The sequence below is a fragment of the Aspergillus mulundensis genome (genome assembly GCF_003369625.1).
Source record: "Aspergillus mulundensis strain DSM 5745 chromosome Unknown scaffold_4, whole genome shotgun sequence".
NCBI lineage: Eukaryota > Fungi > Ascomycota > Eurotiomycetes > Eurotiales > Aspergillaceae > Aspergillus > Aspergillus mulundensis.
In genome coordinates this window covers 352,525-372,820 of record NW_020797892.1, presented here as the reverse complement: position 1 = coordinate 372,820, position 20,296 = coordinate 352,525, and the positions used below count along the sequence as shown (strand labels likewise).

General features: G+C 51.6%; 5 protein-coding genes across 5 annotated transcripts; 3 read left to right on the top strand and 2 right to left on the bottom strand.

Moving 5' to 3' along the window:
* Window positions 1-1,050: 1,050 nt before the first annotated feature.
* DSM5745_04671 (putative chromatin remodeling complex subunit (Chd3)) lies at window positions 1,051-5,588 on the bottom strand (the record flags this gene model as incomplete). Its single annotated transcript, XM_026746687.1, has 3 exons — window positions 1,051-1,688; window positions 1,739-5,270; window positions 5,331-5,588. 3 exons carry the CDS (start codon window positions 5,586-5,588, stop codon window positions 1,051-1,053), a joined length of 4,428 nt encoding a protein of 1,475 aa, XP_026604167.1.
* Window positions 5,589-5,962: 374 nt separating this feature from the next.
* Window positions 5,963-7,672, top strand: DSM5745_04670 (TrmH family RNA methyltransferase; the record flags this gene model as incomplete). Its single annotated transcript, XM_026746686.1, has 1 exon — window positions 5,963-7,672. One exon carries the CDS (start codon window positions 5,963-5,965, stop codon window positions 7,670-7,672), a length of 1,710 nt encoding a protein of 569 aa, XP_026604166.1.
* Window positions 7,673-13,843: 6,171 nt separating this feature from the next.
* vosA lies at window positions 13,844-14,865 on the top strand (the record flags this gene model as incomplete). The annotated part of the gene is made up of 5 exons (XM_026746685.1): window positions 13,844-13,961; window positions 14,015-14,099; window positions 14,183-14,229; window positions 14,279-14,387; window positions 14,445-14,865. 5 exons carry the CDS (start codon window positions 13,844-13,846, stop codon window positions 14,863-14,865), a joined length of 780 nt encoding a protein of 259 aa, XP_026604165.1.
* A 1,086-nt stretch (window positions 14,866-15,951) lies between these two features.
* DSM5745_04668 (uncharacterized protein) lies at window positions 15,952-18,746 on the top strand (the record flags this gene model as incomplete). Its single annotated transcript, XM_026746684.1, has 2 exons — window positions 15,952-16,083; window positions 16,143-18,746. 2 exons carry the CDS (start codon window positions 15,952-15,954, stop codon window positions 18,744-18,746), a joined length of 2,736 nt encoding a protein of 911 aa, XP_026604164.1.
* Window positions 18,747-18,822: 76 nt separating this feature from the next.
* Window positions 18,823-19,920, bottom strand: DSM5745_04667 (ribosylnicotinamide kinase; the record flags this gene model as incomplete). Its single annotated transcript, XM_026746683.1, has 2 exons — window positions 18,823-19,639; window positions 19,751-19,920. 2 exons carry the CDS (start codon window positions 19,918-19,920, stop codon window positions 18,823-18,825), a joined length of 987 nt encoding a protein of 328 aa, XP_026604163.1.
* Window positions 19,921-20,296: the final 376 nt, after the last annotated feature.

Here is a 20,296-nt window from a genome sequence, read left to right as displayed (position 1 = left end):
GTCCCTGGTGGAAGACCAACACAAGGTACGCGGGGAGTTTCTATCTTTCGCTTTTTCTGCGCATGAGCAGCGGTCTGGAGCGAAGAAGAGGAATATATATCAGAAACAGGGGTTTTAGCAATCATCCTCTGTACAAGAGGATTTATACAGTGGGATTGAAGCGCAAAAAGAAAGCAATTTACAAGACAACCCACGAACAACCACAGTATTTCAGCACTGGGAAGTCAAACAGCGAAGGGTAACAAGAGGCAGAAAGTACTCCCAAAAAAAGATAACAAAAGAGATTGATCCACTTAACGCTGCCACTGTTTGTTGATGGGTTGATTAGTTGGCCAGTACAACCATCTCCCCGGCTGGCTGCAGGTCTTGCTTTTCCCCTTTCAATGTTCTAGCCGCCGTTTCCCTGGTTGTTTTCTTTTGTCCGGCGTGGTTATCCATTTTCTGGAAAGCGAAGCTTCGAGCCCCATTCAGAGTTTATCCCTGCTTGACTGTCGGGCGAGGCGCTTGTTCGCTTCTCGATCGAGTGCTGCTGGTCCTGGCGGACCTTGAGGTAGCACAGCCCGCAAAATCTCCTGGGAAGAATCGTCAGAGCTGTAACAGTATACTCGTGGCCTTTCCGCAACGATCATGAAGCAGTACGTACTCGTGATAACGTGAATGTAATGAAGCTTTTTACCCTGTCTGCGGCACGGTTGGATTCGAGATCTTGCGCTTCTTCAAACGCCATCCCTTGGCATTCATGGGTCACTAAATTGTAGGTGGCGCGATCAAACGAGGTCCAGGAATGCTGTCTGATTCAATGTGACGAATGGTCGTTGTTGAGGGGCTCCTCAAGCAATTGTCGAAGGAAACTCCAAGATATATCTTGGCCCATGTGACCACAACCGTCAACCCCATCACTCTGGGATTGTCTTTTCTTGAGAATTTTTTTCTTTTATTGATCAATGCAATGGTATTATACACGTGCAATAAGGGCATTTCTGCCCAACATCCTCTTTCAAACGCCATCCGCTAATAATTTGCCGAGATTCCCTCCACAGTATAGGAAAATCACTTCCTCCCCGATAGGTAATTACTCAAAGCGCTGTACATCTCGATGTCGTTTGAGCCGCCGGAGCCGCCGGAACCGCCAGGGCCTGATGAAGCCGGTTGCCCATTGCTATGCCCGTTGGGATACCCCGTAAGGTCTATAACCGGCTGTCTAGCGGGAGGGACACTAGCCGACTGAGGAGCTGTTGAGGTCGAAGCTGTCGCTGCGTTTGGCGAAGCTGTGGCAGTGCCTCCGTAAGATCGCGCAGGAATCTTCCCGGTCTTTCTCCTCTCACGCTGTGCGAGGTCACCCTTGATACCATAGACATACTTCTTGGCGAGAGCAATGAGATGTCGGTCTTCGTTGCTCTGCTTCAGGGCCTCTACCATCCTTGACACCTGAACGTCAGATCTCAAATGCGGGCAAGTGCGAGCCTGTCCATAATGAGCAAGCCCACAGAGACCGCAATGCTCAACCCCAGCAACTTTCAGTGGACAAGAACCGACTGGATGCGTCCGGCCGCAGACATAGCAATCATTCGCCTTTAGATCCACATGGCCATCCATCCCCACACCATTGGGCTTTGTTTGGGTGGGTTGGGCGGGTTGTGGAGGTTGGACGAGCTGCGGAGGAGGTATAACTCGCTCGAAACTTTGAACTGCAACTAGAATTAGCTTTCTGGATCGGGCCAACTGGAATACTAATTACCTTTGGGTCTGATAGCAGCGATTTCATAGTCACTAACAGCATCTTCCATGCTGTAATCGGACGCCGCTTCGGCTTCATCTGCACGGAATTCAGCATCGCTCTCAGCATCTCGGCTCGCACGCTGTTTGGCAGGTGACGGATCGGCATCAGCGGCCGAGTAGTCAACGTTGACACGCTTCCTTTTACCGCGACCAAGGATTTCTGCCTTCTTTCTTGCTTCGTCGGCTGCAGCCCGTTCACGCTCTTGAAGGATTTTCTCCCAAGTATGATTGTTCATCGTTGGATCGTCTTCGGTGACGTTGAGCTGATCTTCCAGGCCATCGTTCGCCCAAACTCGAGCATAGCTAAATTCAGAAGCAGAAGCATTCGCATCTGGAGTCCTGGCCTGCTCCGCTTGGCTGCGATCGAGAAGCTTGTCCACCGATTCGGACGTGTAAACAACATCTCCAGAGTCATCATCATCAAACAATGCTTTGGCTCCGTGACGAAGAATGGACTCCAGGTCCTTGCCATCATCATCTTCCGCAGCCATTCGATCAATAAGAACGTGATCGAGCACCATCTTCTTCTTGCCAATCTGCATAATCTTTTCCTCAACGCTCCCTCGTACCATAAGCTGGAACACGAGAACTTTATTCTTTTGCCCAATACGATGGGCACGCGATAATGCCTGCATGTCTTGATGAGGGTTGAAGTCGGGGTCCATGATGATGACTGTGTCTGCAGTAGCAAGGTTGATACCCACACCGCCAGACCTGGTCGAAAGAAGAAAGGCGAAGTATGGAGAGTTTTCGGCATTGTAGTCGTCAATCATCTTCTGTTTCTCAAGCGAAGTCATTCTACCGTCAAGACGACGATGCGGAAGACCTAACCCATCAAGAAAGTCTTCCATGACATCCAGATTTTCAAGGAACTGACTGAAAATCAGGACTCGATGACCGCGAGATTGAAGCTTCGGTAACATTAGCTCCAGCAATTGAAGTTTCCCGGCAGCATCCACAAGGTTGCGATGGGCTACGTCAGGGTCATCGGTTCGCTCTTCAATCGCTTTGCTGTAAATGAAAGGGTGACACAAGCACTTCCGCAGCTGCATCAGTATATTGTTCAGGTTGTGGCGCTCGGTTTGTTTCAAGGGCTGATCCTCCTCATCAGTCCTTTGGAAGATAGCTTGGATAAGCTGAGTATTCTTTGCAAGGATAGACTTGTAAAGCTTCTTCTGGAGAACCGACATGGTGGCGGGAACAATGATCTGAGCAATCGGAGGAAGAAAAGTAAGGACTTGGGCCTTGGTACGGCGGAGGAAGAACGGTCTGATCAATTCATGAAGTTCTGGAATATTCTCCTTTGACAACGTCCCATATTTCTCCTCCAATTCTTCTGCATTTTTAGACCGATCACAGAATTGCAGAAGGTTAAAAAGTTCCTTTGTGTTGTTTTGCAAAGGAGTACCAGTCATCAGTACCTTGAAGGGGAACTTCATCTTGGATAATCCCTCATAGATTTGGCTTTTGTCGGATTTTAGTCGTTGTCCTTCGTCGACAATGAGTCCGGCCCAAGGTACTCTCGATAAGATCTTTCGAGAAGAATCGTCCACCATGGTCTCATACGAGGTTATGACAACATGACATTTGAGGTCACGGTCACCCCTGATGAACATTTCGTGTTCTTGTGCAAGCTTGCGCGCCAAAGATGAGCCATAGTAGGTGACTGAACGGAGAGAAGGGACCCAGGTCTTAAGTTCCTTTCTCCAATTCGGGCATGTTGAGTTCGGTACAACTATGAGGAACGGCCAGCACTTATGATCTTGCACGAGTGTAGCTAGCAAGCCAATTACTTGAATGGTCTTACCAAGACCCATCTCGTCAGCAAGGATGGCGTTTTGCTGTTTGAACCATCTGAAGTAAAGCCAGTTCAAACCGTCTCGCTGGTAGTCCATGATTTCTCCGCCAGTCATGTTCTTAGGCTGGGCATCCTTTGACTTGAACTTTTGCTTCCTGACATTGGCAAGATGCTTCTGTAGCGAGCTCTGATTTGGCGTGCTAATGAATGGCTTTTTAGCCCAGTCTGCATATGCAGCTTCGAAATCGTTCCAAGCTTCAGTGTTGCTACGGTCTGGTGGCGCTTCCCACACCGCGTCCTCGTAGGGTAATCCTTTGAACTTCACATAGGCTTGGGAAACATTGTCCACGCGCTCAAGATCCTCGTCATAATCCTCACCGTACATGTGAAGGTCATCATCGGAGAACTTTACATCAAAAACGATATCGACACGCAGGTATTCGTCCGGAATGGCCTCCTCTGTGGTCATCCGCGGAAGCTGGCTTTTGTCTGATCTTAAGAACGCGCGTCGCATCATTGGATTGATATAGCCCCAAACCCAGCTGCCGGGCATCCAAGTGCAGTGTGCGTAAGACTTCCCTTTCCATTTTATGAGGTACTCCTTATCCAGTTCAGATGTCTTTGGCGATGTCTTGGAGGCGGTACTTGTTGGCCGCCAGGCGACCATGGCATTTACCTCCCCGGGCAACGAATTACAGTCATGGCATTGCCATTTGGAGGATATGCCTGAACCGGGAAGATGGTCGAAGTGGAAAGATCTATGGCAGGCTTTGCAACGGAAAAGCAAGTTTTCCGGGTTGTTGATGAGGTACGATCCAACTGCTGTGATGGGATCTTCACCTCCGTTCTCCTGCCTTAGCTGCTGTTCTTGTTTGGATGTTAAGCGTTGTCTTAGTGGTTCTGACATTTTCCCTCTCTTGTTGCACCCAGCACATTTTCCTTGATGGGGAAATTTGGGTTCCTTCGAATGTGCGGACCCTAGACAGCGACGGCACTGGAGAATGAATTTATCGCTTGCAACTTTCGTAACAAGATGTTCGCGCGCTGTCCGTGGGCCTAAGCAAGCCTGGTGATAGGCATCAGTGCAACCCTGACAGAAAACCAGTGGTCCCTTGTCAGGCAGATCGCCCTTAACGGAGCAGACTTCGCAGGTGTCTCGGTGACGGCTTCGAAAGGGGTCAGTTGATGGGATCTTCTCGAACTTCTCTTTGGCGCCGACGTATTTCTGATGCTTCGACAGCACGGCTTCATATTCGGAAATGTCATCCTCATACATCTCACGAAGATTGCGCCTCAAAGCTTTGCGAGGCCGGGTTGACGTCCTTGTTCCCAAGCGTGCATTTGTATCGGAATCGCTCTCTAGGAGACTGGTGTACTTTGGTCGCTTTCTCAGCCCACTGCGCCTCGACCTAGGCACAACAACCTCATCGTCACTCGAATCTGACTTTTTTGGCTTTTCGTCATCATCGCTGCTAATAACACCGAAGAACTCTGTGAACTTGGTCTTCTTTGCCCGGCGTGACGGCCTGATTTCCTCGGATTCGGGCTCGGAGGGGCTGCTTTCCACGTCCTCCTCTTCTTCGCTTTCGGACTCAGACTCACTGGTAGGTGCACGGTACCGAACGCGCGAGTTCTGGAAAGTCTCAAGCGCTTCTGGGCCATTTTCAAGCTCTTGTAGGCGCGAGGAGGATATCTGAGTAGAAAGCGCGGTATGAGTTGGGAACACCGCTGAAAGGGGAGTTTGGGTACATACCACTTCGGTCTCACGGCTTTCTAGCTTGACAAGGTAAGAAGGCTCGTAGCTATCCTCCGATGACACCTCCTGGATAATGTACCGAACAGTGAAATGACCGTGGAGCCACTCATACTCTTCTAAGTTGTGGAGGATCGGAACTTCCACAGCAGTCATTCGCGGCCCAGTGGGTTGGAGGTCATCTTTCTCTTTCTTGGAATCGGAGCCAAAAATATTCCCCCAGCCCCGGTTTATGGTGGAAAACCCGAAGTTCTCCATTTTTTTTTTTCACTTAGAGTAGGCTGTTACTACTCATCAGATCAGGCGGGATTGAATGAAGACTGAGGCGGGGAACAAGATCGAAAGCGCGAGTGTGTCGGGGACCAAGGAATTGCATATGTAAAGAGAATGAGGTAAAGAACAATAATGAGTGACAACCTCCCAGCCTCAGAGCGTCGCCAGATCTCGCTTTTCCAATATCCCTCAGGTCCCCTACCTGTGAATTCCGCGTAATTTCGATGATCGCGTCGAGGCGCGATAAAGTGGAGCGGATCAACGATATTGCGAGCTGTTATCTTATCGGAGATAGCCAAAAAAATATAGGCGATGAAAGTTTCAGACTGCGGAGTTTCTGGAGGAGCAAAGAGGCCACAATGTCCCTTAAATGCCCGTTGAGGACACTCAATTCCTCGCTGCGGATATCGCCTACCTCGGTAGCTCTGCGGAATTCAGTCAGATACGCCTCACTCACAGGAGCCATCAATCACGGGATCCGCAAATCGCAGGATGTAGGGCAGTCTTCGAATCCGTCTAACAACAGCCGCATTCGTTCTCGCGAGCAATCTGCGACTTCATCTAACAAAAGCCGTGGTCGTTCTCGCGAGCAGTTTGCGACTTCATTCAATAGCAGCCGTGGTCGTTCTCGCGAGCAGTCTGCGACTTCATCCAACAGCAGCCGTGGTCGTTCTCGCGAGCAGTCTCCGAATTCATTCAACAGCAGCCGTGGTCGTTCTCGCGAGCAGTCTGCGAAGTCGTTCAACAACAGTCACGGTCGTCCTGGGACTAAGGAGCAGCAATTTATGTCTCGACATCCGCCGAGGGTCGAGTTCGATGAAACCGAGTTCATTCGGACTGGGAGCTTCATGGCATTGCCTCGTGAACACCAACGATATCGCAGTGCCCCGCAAGTAAAGAGCAATAACTCGTCTCCAGATTATGTCCTAACACCTGAAGATGAAAGAAAGCGGCGCTTGCGTCGGGTCGAACACCATAAGTCTACAGAGACAAGGCCAGAACGAGTGAAGGAACATGTTCGGCCGCCGCAGGAGATCCCCTACACTACTCCTGCATCCGAATTTCTCTATGGTACAACCGCCGTCGAAGCTGCGCTGCGTTGCAAGAAGCGCAAGGTGTACAAGCTCTACCTGTACCAGGGCTCTAACGAGGAGGAGTTGCGCCCTGATAAGATAGTATTGCGAAAACTCGCTCTGTCAATGAACATCAGAGTCAAGTTGGTCTTTGCGGAATGGGACCGAATATTAGATAAGATGAGCGCAGGACGACCCCATAACGGCGTCATCCTCGAAGTGTCTCCGCTGCCCCGGATACCCATCAAAGCTCTGAGACCCGTCCAACTACAGGACGACGAATTCCGAGTGGAACTTGCGCCACAAACGGCCGAAGAAGCGGAGGTCAATGGGACAGGCGACTGCATCCCTATCAATCCTTTATACACTCAGCAGCACAGACGATACCCCGTGGTCGTGCTGTGCAATGGCATCGTTGACCAAGGAAACCTTGGAGCTATCATCCGCTCAGCCTACTACTTAGGGGTTGACGCCATTGTCTTCGCCGGCCGGAACTCGGCGCCACTCTCCTCGATTACGGTCAAGGCCTCCGCCGGCGCCGCCGAGAACATGACCCTTCTCAACGTTGAGAACGAGGTGGACTTTATCAAACAGTCCCAGGCCAACGGGTGGCGATTCTATGCTGCCGATGCTCTCGAAACAGGTGCTACCTATCTTGAGCCTGGCTCAATTCAACCTCCAAGCCCGACAGCTGCGACTGGTGAAGAACACCCTGCCGGCCTCATAGGGAGCTCACCGAGCGTCATCATGATGGGCAACGAAGGAGCTGGACTCAGCCGACACGTGAAGGCGCATGCCGATGCCGTCGTCACCATCCCCGGCGCCAGGTTTGTTTCTGGTTTGGGAACTACTGCTGATCCGGCTCGAGTCGACAGTCTTAATGTAGGCGTCGCTGCGACGCTGCTCATGCAGATCTTCCTCCGCATCCCTCTAGGAGTGAGCACTGCACCAAAGAGGACGAAGGATCCCGCTGTCAGCAATCAGCATAGCCGTTGACTGTGATTTATTGTATTTTTGCTGTTTGGAAGCGCGCGCAGTATATATATCCATTTATACCAAATGAAGCGTTAATTCTTCTTTCCAACCATCGCTCACCTGGTGCAATACAGAGTCAAGACCAAGGGTTCTGCCTAGAGACTGTACGGACGCTGCCCAGGTGTTGACCGACAGTACTGTGACTGCAAGAACCCTTGCAGAATTGCGTTTCTGTTATTGGTAAGTTGTCAACGTGATGATATCTGCGGTGTCAAAGTAGTCAGTACGGATCGCCTTGTATTATCTATATCATTTCAGCCTAACTACCGTACCTACCCAATTGCCGCATATAGATGAGGGTAGAGCAAGAGAATTCCCAGTAGAATAATAGAACCCGACCAGGAGCACCACCTCATCCCACGGGATAACTTACCCTGGAAATAACCAATAGCAGACCTCTCATTCGGCGAAATCGATCTATCACTTTATCTCGTTCTCAAAAGCCCTAGTCACTGTCAGCCTCCGGCATGCTATCCATACATACATAGGCGTATGGAGTACAACGGGCTTTGGAGTACGGGTCCAAGCCCCGGCCCGGCCTCGGCCCAGCTGCAGGCAAAAGTACCTTGCAGTTGAAAGCGAGGGTAAAGCCGAAACTCAAATCATGTCGCAGCACGGAATCCAGGAATGCATCTTTAGCCGTATGCGGTGGGAAGCCACTTCTCGGAAGGGCTACCTATTAGGTCCTCTCTTTGTCTGCTCATCGAGGTTCTGCATGGAGGCGCTGCAGGGCGATGATCCTTCGCGCAAGGACGAATAGAGCTGGCTGCTCACATTAACATACAAAGAGAAAGGGTGAGCTATTTGCTCAGTGGGATTGTTCCATTGGCTCTTCGCATGAAGCCGATAATAGTTGTGGTTAATGTACAATTGTACATGGGTCTGCTGGGCGCTGGATCAGGGATCAGGGATCAGGGGTCTTCGAATGCATAAAGAGGGCTTCGGTTACGGTATCAGTATCACCGCTGACACCTTGGTCCCTCCTCACTCCAGTATGCACATACATAAAGGTTGCCGTGTTTCCAATATGAATCCATTATGGTGAGATTTGGGGTGGCCTCCATATACTACAAGGTCACGGACCATGCGCCTAGGTAGCTGTTGTCAAAGCACATGCCGATTCACGACCGACTTTGCCCAGGGAGTTCCTTGCAAGCTACTCAAGGTTGTTTTATAGGGAATATGATCTGTCTACGGAGTAGATTTTTCTTGATTTGTGCCCGGGTACATACTCCGGAGTAGTTATCGGCGATGAGGCCCTCGGGCGGGGAAACAGGTCTACTTGAAACCCTGGTAGAGTTTGGAACGACCCGAGACCCAGAATAAGCATAACGGGAGCGTAAAATAAGCGCCTTTTCAACTCCGGTTCGGATGGGGATGCTCGCAGATCGCTACATCTGAAGGGTATTATTATAACCTGGCTTCCAGGTGTCGAGTTTCGACTTTGTTTGCTAGGGGCCAGGGCCCTGCCCTGTCTGCTGGTAATGGGGAAAGGCAACCGCTAGTCCCGCAAACAATTCATCGTGCATTTCCTTGACCCGCACCCACGCTCAGCTGCGGTGGAAGAGTCTTCGCTGTGTTGTATGCTTTCCCACCACTGGGTCCTGGGTCACTTTGAAGCGAAAGCCCTCTGGCATGTGCTGCCAACTGTTAGTTTGGACACTTTATTTACGTTGCAAAAGCAACCATGAATGACCTATCCCAGCCCCGCTGTTGTACCGGCTCGCCCGACAGCTGTTGCGTGAGGGCCTGATTCTTCTGACGAACCCACACATCTGTCGGCGGCCTGGCCCAATTTAGCTTGATCCTGACAGCAGTGTGGGCTGCACACTGCGCAGTGTTCTCCTTATGAACCACGCTGGCGGCTGTCGATCAACAAACAATGGTTCTCTGCGGTTCTCGCCCTCTTTCTGCTCTTTTGTTTCTTTTTCCCTTGCGCTTTTCGCCTGAAACCTCGTTGCATTACTCCACGCACGACACTGACCAGCATCCAAGACACTCTCGGTCTCCATCAGCTTACTTCGTATGCCATGCTTGTGGGCTGCGCGCAATATCTGCGTGGTGACAGAGCTCTGCAGTTCATACCCAACCCTTATGAAAACCCTGAAAGTCACCATTCCCCCGACGGCATCGATCGGGCCCTTCCGCAGGTACACCGGCGATCGGTAGCGCTGACAGCCACAAGCCATGGCCAGGGATGAAGCCTTTCTGCATTTCGACTGATCACATCCGACGTTATTCCGAGTTCTACCCCGGTTTCTTTTCTCGGTGTTTGTGAGGACGGGAGATTCCAGTTCAAGGAGGGGTAAAATGGGATTTGGAGGTTCAAGTTCGCACCACTGCAGGCAAAGACCCGGACCGGTCTTATTGGTCCGCTATACCCTTGCATGGCCATCGTGACATCGTCACATCCACCTGATGATGGTGCTTCTCCTGTTATCCCCGATCGCGACCCTGTTCGCGATGGTTATTTGCGACCTAGGGTAAGAGTGTCCGGTATGTTGGCTTATGATCGAGCAGCGTTTAACGGTATAGGCCAGTCCAGCCGTCAACAGCTCGCCCGATTCGCAACTCGGACGCAGTGACGCGGAGAAAGAAAACTGTCGAAAGCCTTATTATGCGGCTGCATCTGTTAGAACCCAGGATTCGTACACCCAGTATACGTCAGACATCATTGGCAGCTTGGCTCCGGGACACAACTGTGTAATCTTCCAAGCTCAGCCGCGCGCGCTCTTCCCCAGATCCGTCGCTGACCCTTGGATGCCGGATGCGAGGCGGCGTAGCCCAACACCAACCTAAATACGGAGTAAGGTTAGTTAGCTCTCATTTCTTGCGTTCCTGTCTAGGCCAGGGAGCGAGTTACTGCATTGATGATCCATCCTGAACAAGAGCTCGCATCCCTGTCTCCTCGCCGCATTATCACTCGACTTGACCGGTCGGTGCCGACGGTACGAACCGACTGGAGAGCGCAGGTCGAATCAACTGCTCGCATCGATCTTTTCTAATCTCAAGCGGGCACACTGGGCGGCAGATCTCTGCGACCTGTGTGTTAAGGCAGTAGGCGATGTGATGCATCTACCGCACTAGATCCGGGATACGCAGCCAGCAGGATTATGAGCGACTCTTGCAGCACAACTGCACGTTGGAAAGAGCCCACTCCTAAACCAACATCCTCCTTTTCGCTTAGTGCTGGCTCTGAGCACCCATCATACTCTTTTATATATATATTATCATCTCGTCCTCTCCCTCGCCGTGGTTTCTTGGGGGTTTCGCATCGCCTGGTGATGGGCTTTCCTCGTGTCGGAGCTATCGCTAATGAAGACTTCAACATCACAACGGCATTTGGAGCTTGCGTCTCATCTAACGACAAAGCATCAGCATCGTTCGAAGCTGCAATCAGGCATTCGCGGCGGGTTTCGCAACGAAGGAGATACGCCCGACGAGGAAGGGGAACAGGAAGGAAGCGAGGCGATCTGAGCGCTCTTTCGAGGAAGCTTGCGGCCTCTCCAAAGACACTTCGCCGCTGGAACGATCAAAGCGAGAATAGCAAGAACGTGACTGGCGCTTTATAAGACTCCGACAGTTGCTCTGTGGACCGCGTTTGAACTCCGAGCTCCCCCGCGCCCTTGGGCGAACTTTCTTTGTCTGACGCTGGGAAAAGGCTATTAAGGTTCGTATTTTTCCTGATTGGGATAAATCAAAAGCTAGCAAAGCCCTTCTAGGAGACTCGGGTGGTCGCTAATCATGGTTTAGGCGTTCAGGAGACCTCGCTCTGACAAGCAGAAGACGAGTATCGGAAGAAAGGAGATATCAACGGATGCTCGCCGCTAACGCATGAAGTACAATCAAAGTTTAGGTACGTACATATGACCGGACTAGCGCGGCTACGGCACTTGATCCTCTACTTTCTACTGGGCATGGAATTTGAAATCTGGGTTGACTGGAATGCTAGATCCGCACACGCAAAACACCACGACACCCGCAGTCACGGGAGAGCTGGGAGAATCGGAGACCCTGCGTTGGCGGACAGTTACGGGTCTGATCACCTGCATAGCCGGCTCCATCGTCCACGGACACAGGCTAGCCGTTACGTCGGTGGACTGGGGAGTGGTCGGGGAAGCGAGTCGTGGTTTGCCCGCAAACGCAGTGGATTTCGTGCTTAACTCGATCGGTCGTCAGACGATCTGCCTAGGCAAGGTAGACTTTCAGGCTTGCGCAGGTCGCCGAACTGAAATCTGACTTAATTTTGCCGGCATCCCCTCCTGAGTCCTGATCTGCTGGGACCTGCCAATGTGCGCATCACCTTCATGGTACAACGGCTCGTCTCGGATCGCCAGACTTGAGACTCACTTTAGCCCGTGTGCCCAACCGTGGTTGGCCTGACGACTCTGGCGACTTCTGGCGATAAGACAGCAGCGTTTTCACGCGCAGAGTCTGGTTCTGTCGGCTGTTCGGTCGAGCCTGTCTATACCTAACCACGGCATTAATATTGGTACAAGCTCCACTCCGAATTATCTGCCTGGCTCGCTGTCGTCTGATCTTAGTAAAACCCGAGCCGGAAACCTTTCTGCACCGCCGTCATTGCCTGCTTCTTATTATTTTATCGTGTCTGCCATTCGATGAGTGTTATGACTTTTTCCTAACCGTGGGTTTTGTTCTGTGCGCCAGGTATCCAGGTATCCGGAGGCGACTTCAGACCCATCGTTCAGCTACTGTCTCATCAACCGCGTGGCCGTGACTTCCGCCACCGTTGCTCGTCTGCCTATGACTGCTTTGCCTTTTGAAACTCCTGTCTGCTGCTGAATCTGTGGTTCCTTTACCTCATCTCCAACCTTTTTGCCGCGTCTGAATTTGCATTGCCATTGGGTAGCCCGAGATACACGGTCGGGGATACTCCAGTGACGATTTTGTCGCTCCTTCTTAGCCTCTGGAAAAATCGCAAAGGCCTGCTACGTGACAAAGTGCCCTTCCTTGCAAGTAACAAAGAGAAAGAAAAAAAAGTTACTTAATCACGAGGAAGAAGGAAAATAAAAGCAGACAAAATCCCAAAAGGGACCAGCAGGAAAATCAAAAAAAGGCAGAGGAGGACGAGTACGAAGGTAGCGCGAAGCTGAAGCCGAACATTAAAAGTGGTGGTGAAATAATTCTTGCACCTTAAAGTTTGGTTGGAACCGGAGCCTCTGAGTGCCTGCATCTTCGGGTCAGTCTGTGCAAAGTGCCGCTTGCGTTCTGACGACACCACCAACCGCCCGCTTGCGGTACATCTACCTCCGGTATCTCAACCTTCACCAAACACTCTCTTGTTCCGGCCGCTGCACTCTGCAATTTTTTATCGTTGCTCCACTCGAGCTGTTGCTTTCCGCCTGGGCTGGCCTTTGGTCCCGGCAGTCATACTACCGTTGTGCCATCTTCACAACAATTTCCCTCCCCCACTACCAGCATCGTTTCGACAGCTTGACGACCGAGCTCTTCTGTTGGGTCCCAGAGATTCGCTTCCCTTCTTTCTCTTCCACTCTTCTGCGATCCTGCGCCGACCCTATCTTTGTCTTACTCTTCATCCTACTACCTACCCTCTCCAACTGAGCCTCGGTTCACTTCAGTTCTGGTTCACGGTTCTCTTACTGACGGGTATCCCGCTATCCCGAACCTTTGGCTCTCTCGCCAATCCTTCTCATAGAGCTCGCCTTGATGAGTGCGGCGAACTACCCGGATCCCTCCCTTCCCCGCCCTTCTACTAGGTGCGTCTTCAGCGTCAAACAGAGCGTTGATAGCCTTGCTCGGTTTTCTGGAATGGCTAGCACTGACAACCTTTGCCTGCAGTGATGACTTCGAACTGATAGTCCGCCAAAACCCGAATCGGGCGCGCGTGGCCGGTGGGAAGGAGAAAGGTACGCGAGAACGTTCTCAAGCGCGGTTGCGCGCATTTAAACAACAGCAAGAGCTAATCTGGGGCCCGGTGCTACTCTGCAGAGCGCAAGCCTGTTGACCCGCCGCCCATTGTACAGATTCGGGTGAGGGAGGAAGGGACCTATTTGGCCCAGTGAGTGACAGGATCTCTTTGCTTGCTGCGAGCGAGCTGTTGATTGACCGCATTGCGCCGTCAGGCATTATCTGCAGAGCCCCTATTTCTTCATGTCCTGCAGCCTTTACGATGCTCAGGAAGATGCGCCAGCTCCCGTTCCACCGTCGACTGCGATGACTGGGACATTGGTTTCGTCGCTGCACCGGTTGAAGGATGTGGACAACACAGGTAAGGATGCGATCCCGCAGCAGGCGAAAGGTGACGGACTGACTTCGATCTAGACGGCGGGTTCTTCGTGTGGGGCGACTTGTCCATCAAGATTGAAGGAGAGTTTCGGTTGAAGTTCTCGCTCTTTGAAATGCGAAAGTGAGTCGAGCTTAAGCCCCGGTTGTCTTCTGCGTTAAACAGCGAAGGGAGAGCAAGAGCTAATAGGGCATTTGCCTGATTAGGACAGATGTTGTATTTCTGAAGTCCATCATTTCGGAGCGATTTACTGGTAAGTTTCAAGTCAAGGTCGTAAAATTACCTGGGCTAACGCAGCGAAGTCTCGCCGCCAAAGAGCTTCCCGGGAATGGCCGAATCAACCTTTCTTTCCAGATCTTTCGCAGACCAAGGGGTGAAGCTCAGGATTCGCAAGGAGCCACGAACGTTAATGTGAGTGGAAGATGGCAAATGGCTTGATTTGTGAGTTGCGCTAACAGATTTGTGTAGAAAGAGGTCAGCACCACGGCCAGAAGATTATGCCCAGAGTATCCCTCCGCGGTCTCCTGAACGAGCGTCGATGCAGATCCCTGGAAGTGGCTATCCTGCGCCCCCATACCAGTCCGCGAGTCGGGACTATGGTGGATACTACGCGCCCGTAAAGCGCCAGCGCACATCAGTGGACTATGGCACTAGAGGCATGTACGATGCAGACGGGCGCATGCGTCAGATGGAGGCATACCCCCAGACTGCGGCCATGTATGGCCAATCAGGCGGCTATCCGGCGCCTATGATGGGATACCCATCAGGACACGCTGGTGTTCCTGATTATGCGGTTCGTCAACCTCAGAATTATTGGTGGCCTGCCAATGAGGATCATCTCGAACCCAAGAGCGAGAGCGGTTCCAAGGGTGGGGAGAAGTGGCAGTAATGTACTTACTCTTTGTTCAGATGTCGTACGGGATCCCCCCGTCTGCTCAGGTGCCTCAGATGCAGGATCCTGCCGCTCAAAGTCGGACCAGTCAACAGGCAACAATGCAATCGCTGGGGATGGTGAATCCACCGGGTACACCTGTATGAACTCTTCCAGCCCGCTTATTTCGTACTAGGCGCTGACTGGCCATATATTTTTGGGCAGACACCAGATTCGGCTCGAGCGATGATGCAAGCCGCCTATCCACCTCGACCCCAGTATTCCGCCAGTAATGCAGTTCTTCCACCTTTGCAACAGAGTCGCAATTATCCCCAGGCCACGAATGGCACAACACGAAGTTATTATGAACAGTCGCCGCAAGCCACACCTATACTTCCTTCTCAACCCCTCGGAACAAGCGAGGCTGAACGATATGGCGTCGCGCCAGGTCACACAGGGTTTGAGCACCCAGGCTCAGCGAATGGAACACCTCGGTGAGGATCCTGGCTTGAGGAGCAACTGCTCCTCCTGATTCTCGTCATTGCCTTATTGTTATCGCGTTTACACTGGCTTTTCCGTTTTGCTCCCTTGTGTTTTTTCAAATAGACTGCTGGATGGGGTGTCATGGGTTTCTTTGCTTCTACGGTAGCAAATGTGCTTTACGGGATACACGGCGCCAGTGGGAATAAAAGGGGAACCGTGCAATCAACAGGGCTGGATGCTTGTTTCTTTATCGGTTTGCTTCTATTTTACTGGGTTTTATGGGAAAAGGTAATCATTCAATTCCTTGTACATATCCTTATTGCTACAGTGTTATTTGCTACTAGAAAGCAATGGACTGGTTTTCTTGCTGACTCGAGCCCTTCTTGACTATTAAGATGCTCAGTGTGAATGGTTGTTGCCAGGGGAGAGGCAAGCTCTGACGGTCCACAGTGTAGGTGTTGGCTCTTTCTGTTTTGAGGGGATTAAGCAAGTAGCCTGCTCAACACTTGCTCTGCATTACTTTCAGCCATAAACAAACACCCCTCTCATCTCTTTCCATTCTTTATTCCCCTTGGAGGTTTTCGTTACATATTATACCCATCGAATCCACGTTCATAAACCATGGCCATGACCACATATCAGAGAAATCGCAGTCAGCCATCCGTCGCTGTGCCCGAGTACGACAATCTGGAGATACGTTGCACATGGAGCGGAGAATATGAAGAAGTATCAAATACCAGAATTTCCCTCGAGGTAAATACTTTACGTTCTTCTTTGCACCGCATCCCCATACTGAACGTGGTTCGACCTAGGTCAAATGTGTTCCCAACACGCAGCTACAGCTATTGAGTTTATGCCGACGAGGCATAACCTTTGAAGAATCCTTTCTAGAACGCCTGCCGCAGACCGAAGATGATACGAATAATCAGGACGACACAGACGCCCCGGAAAGCCCTCTGTTTGGATTCTCTCCTCTCGCGCGCGACGTAAGGCGTGATGTTGAGCTGTTTGATGATTCTCCAACTCACGTACCAAAATCTGAACCGACATTCGGGGGAAACGACAAGGTACCTGCGGCTAGCGAAAGCACCCAAAACGACTTGAAGACCCATGATCCTGGGGATACACTGGAAAGCTCTATAGCTTTCATTCCAACTGCGAGACCTCGGTCTACTTCACTCGACTCCGACGCCGAGAGCTTCACCAGGTCGCGAAAGAGAAGCGCCGCTGACGCTGAGCTCCCGGACTCTGGATCCGAGATGGAAAACGCGGGCAGCGGAGTACTGAAGGATATCAGCAACCGCAAAGTTCGACAAGTGAGTCGGGTCGAACCAGCAAGTCCAGGTGATAGGGCTACGGAAAGCTCGCTATTGGACTCCCCCGATCTCACTCGCAGAGAAATAGCATCTCCCAGGAGCCCAAAGAAACCAAGCCCAAGAAAGTCAGGACCAACGAAAATACCAGGCTTGATCATTGCCAATGAAAACGCCAGCCCCAGGAGCCCCAATAAATCCACCATTGCCGGAGCGTCAGTCAAGGGAAAGTTGAAGTCGCCAGAAAAGTCTCTCTCCAAAGGCGACCAGGATGCGAACCCCAGTTTCATTCCTAAGCCAGCTTCAAACGTCCATCCAGAATCCTCGGAGAGTCTGGCAGTGACAAGATTCGCTAACACCGCGGTGGGATTCCATCTTACAAATAGAGGTGCCCTAGGAGAGCGCCCACCCACGGCCGATAGCCCCAAGGCCAAATCAATCAAGGAAACTCGGGTCCGTTTCCAGATACCCATTGATGCGACAACTGCCACCGAACGTTCCGATGGCCACCTGTCGTCACCTTCTCCAACCAAACAGCTGGGAGCTGCTTTTGAGCGGATGAGCGCCAGGTCTAGTGCCATCCGTGGCGAGACGAAATTGCGCTATATACCAGGAAATCTCGAGAAGTTCCACCACGATCAGGGGAGTTATCACGTCGAACAGCCCAAACTCTCCAATGAACCAGAGGTCGATATTGTGAATGGATTGGTTATCCTCAGAAATTCTGAGCGAGTACATCCAGCAACATTCAAAGTCACCATAACAGCAGCCCTCTCTATACGAAAACCAAAGGATCACGAATGGAGCGATTTGGTCATCCCAGGAATTCCTAGGACACGGGGCGACAGGATTGGAGTCCTCCTGTTCCTCATGCCTGCTCGCCACGGCCTGGAAATCCGGACCACGAATGTCAATAGAGCAACTATCGTGGAAAATTGCCTCATCGCGGAGTTTGCAAATACCGGTAATCTCGTGATTCCCCTTCGCCGATGCAGCAGGAAATCCTGCGGCGAGATCAGTGACTTTACTGTGGAACAGGAGATCATTTCTCACAACATAGTCAGTACCGCAGCCGCAAGTGGCCAGAGTGAGCAATCATTTATACAAATGAGATGTCATGCTGCGTGCTCCATAAAGCTATCTAATCGCTGTCTATGGAGCGAGACCTGCATCGTTCCTCTGCATGTGGATGGTGGCCCAAGCGGTTTCTTCTATTGTGACGTGACTTCCCAGAAAGGAGATATGAAGACGATCTGTATCAACGCCCGCAAGGGGACGAAGATTGGAGTCTCCCGTATCCGGGTGATCTGCTCATTAAAAGATATCGACAAGATCTATTTGAGATGGGCACTGGAGTTTCCCGGCCGAAGGGCGGCGTATTGGTCTCCACGTATATACCCGGCTTCCTCAACATCTCATCAGCTCAACCAGCACACCCTGCGATATGAGTTATTGGAGGTGCTTAACGAGCCGACGTACTTGAGTTCTGGAGTTGAGGCCACACAAGTTACTTGTGATAATGACGACGAAATCGCTCGAAGAAATGAGGACTTTGGACTAGTCTCTGATGATTCGAGTGAGGAATCGGAAAGTGACCCGTCGCAACAAGGTCCATTAGCAGGTCTATCCCATATCGGACAATCAATCAGAAGTCAGCTTAGCCCGGACCTAGGCTACTCCTTGAAACAACTCCTGATAGGTTTACTTTGCCTTGCTTTCTTACGATCTGGTTTTTTCGCGCTCTCCAATCTCAGTTTGGGGGATTCCTTGTCCTGGATGCAGACATCTCGGCAAATTCCCGAGCAGACAAAGCAGATATCGTTAGTCTATCCTTGGGAGACATTATCTGAGGACGAGGGAGAAGATGCTAGCGACCAAGATCCATCACCCGATCTGAACACGCTGGATATGGACAATCTTGTGGCCAGTGATGAGCATATCGAAGAGGCTGAGGTGCTCGTGAACGACGAAGAGCAGGATGAGCAGAGATTTGAGGTGGAGACTGAGGCGGAAGCTGAGGCGGAAGCTGAGGAGCACACAAAGACTCTAGTCTCTTTCAGGGACAGAGTCGATTATTGGCTTGGTTGGACGGGACCTGTTTAGATGTTGTTCTAACTGTTGCATCGATATAATGTTTAAGCATAAGTAGGTCGAGGCACAAAGCATCAAATCACTATATTCAGAGCTCTGTGCTTTGTCCTACGTGTTTCAAAACCTCTTCAACAGCCCACTTTAGCAGGTCCGCCATCGGAAGGTCTCCTTGACCAGGAGCAACAGTAACGCCAGCATCCGTCCTCAGCTTCACGCCCTGCCCGGCTCTTTTGATCAAATCGTCCTCGTCCTCAGTAGACAAGTCTGCTCCGCCATCCTCAGGGAGCAACAGCCACGCATGGTCCCTCACATACCGCGGCCAGACAACGTCATCCACATAACCCGGCGGATCCGTCCAGAAATTCTGCGGCGGCCGATCATCCTCTGCCTCCAAATCCACCCCTCCCTCCTCTGCCTCCAAAGCGGATGACGACCGCTGCGGCAACTCCGTCGTCGGCGCAGGCCCAATAGTCACATACCCGCTCCTCTTCTCCCTCCTCTCCTTCACCAGGCCATACGGCGCAGCCAGAAACATCGGCAGGTCGATCTGATCGTGGACCCCACGGAGCCCATGCCCGCACCCCCCTTTCTCCTTCTCGGGTGGCGCATAGAGTAGGAAGCCCTCCAGCAGCGCTAGCGTCAATTTTTCCTCCCCCGTTGTCGACGAGGACAGGATCTTATGCATCCGCGCCGAGACGGTCTTCCTCAACTCGTCGACCAGGGTATCCTCAACCCCTGACCCCGGCGAAACATCATTCAGATCCTCCTTTGAGCGCAGGCGGGGCGGGAGGTGGCCGTGCTCGTGCACGTAGCGGAGCGCCGCGGTCAGGAAGTTGATGTCCAGGGCGCCCAGGCAGTCCCAGTCTTGGATGCGCTCGCCGGATTTGGTCGTGGTGTAGGGGATCCTGGGGTGTTTCTCTTAGCGGAATCCTTGTCCGAGAAGGGGAATGGGTGTGTCATCTCGTTCATAAAATCAGAAAGATAAGAGGGGCGGCGGGTAAGGTGACAGGACATACCTGTCGTCAGGTTGATAGAAGTCATCTTCGTGGATTATGAACGTCGATATCTGTTTCCCTGTTTGTGGTTGGTCTTGTGGCTGGTTGGAGAAGATGCGCTGCAGGAGGCGGGCGAGGGTTGTTTTCCCGCTGGAGGAGGGGCCCGAGAGGCCGATTATGGACGTTGGCATTGTCCTCTCTTTTCCTCTTTCGCTCAGGAGCCAAGGTATCTGCGAAGGTACCAAGCATCTACTCTGACAGATCCTGGGAAGAAGAATGATGGTACTTGGAATTGTGGGGATTGTGGATAAGTGTGATGTCATGTGATAAAGGTGGGCTTCCGGATTAGGTAAGTTTGACACTATCCCGAGGTCCAGAGGAGGACAGGGGGCTTTCAGATGGTTGATTATGAGGCGCTTGCCCGGCAGATTTGAAGGGCGAGCCAGACTATAATACTTCAAAACCCCTAACTACATGAGCCTCAAAGATGAATAAGCCCAGAAAATACATCGTTCATTGATCTTAGGGTATCCGAAAAAATGAAACGGATAGATACTAACAGCACAT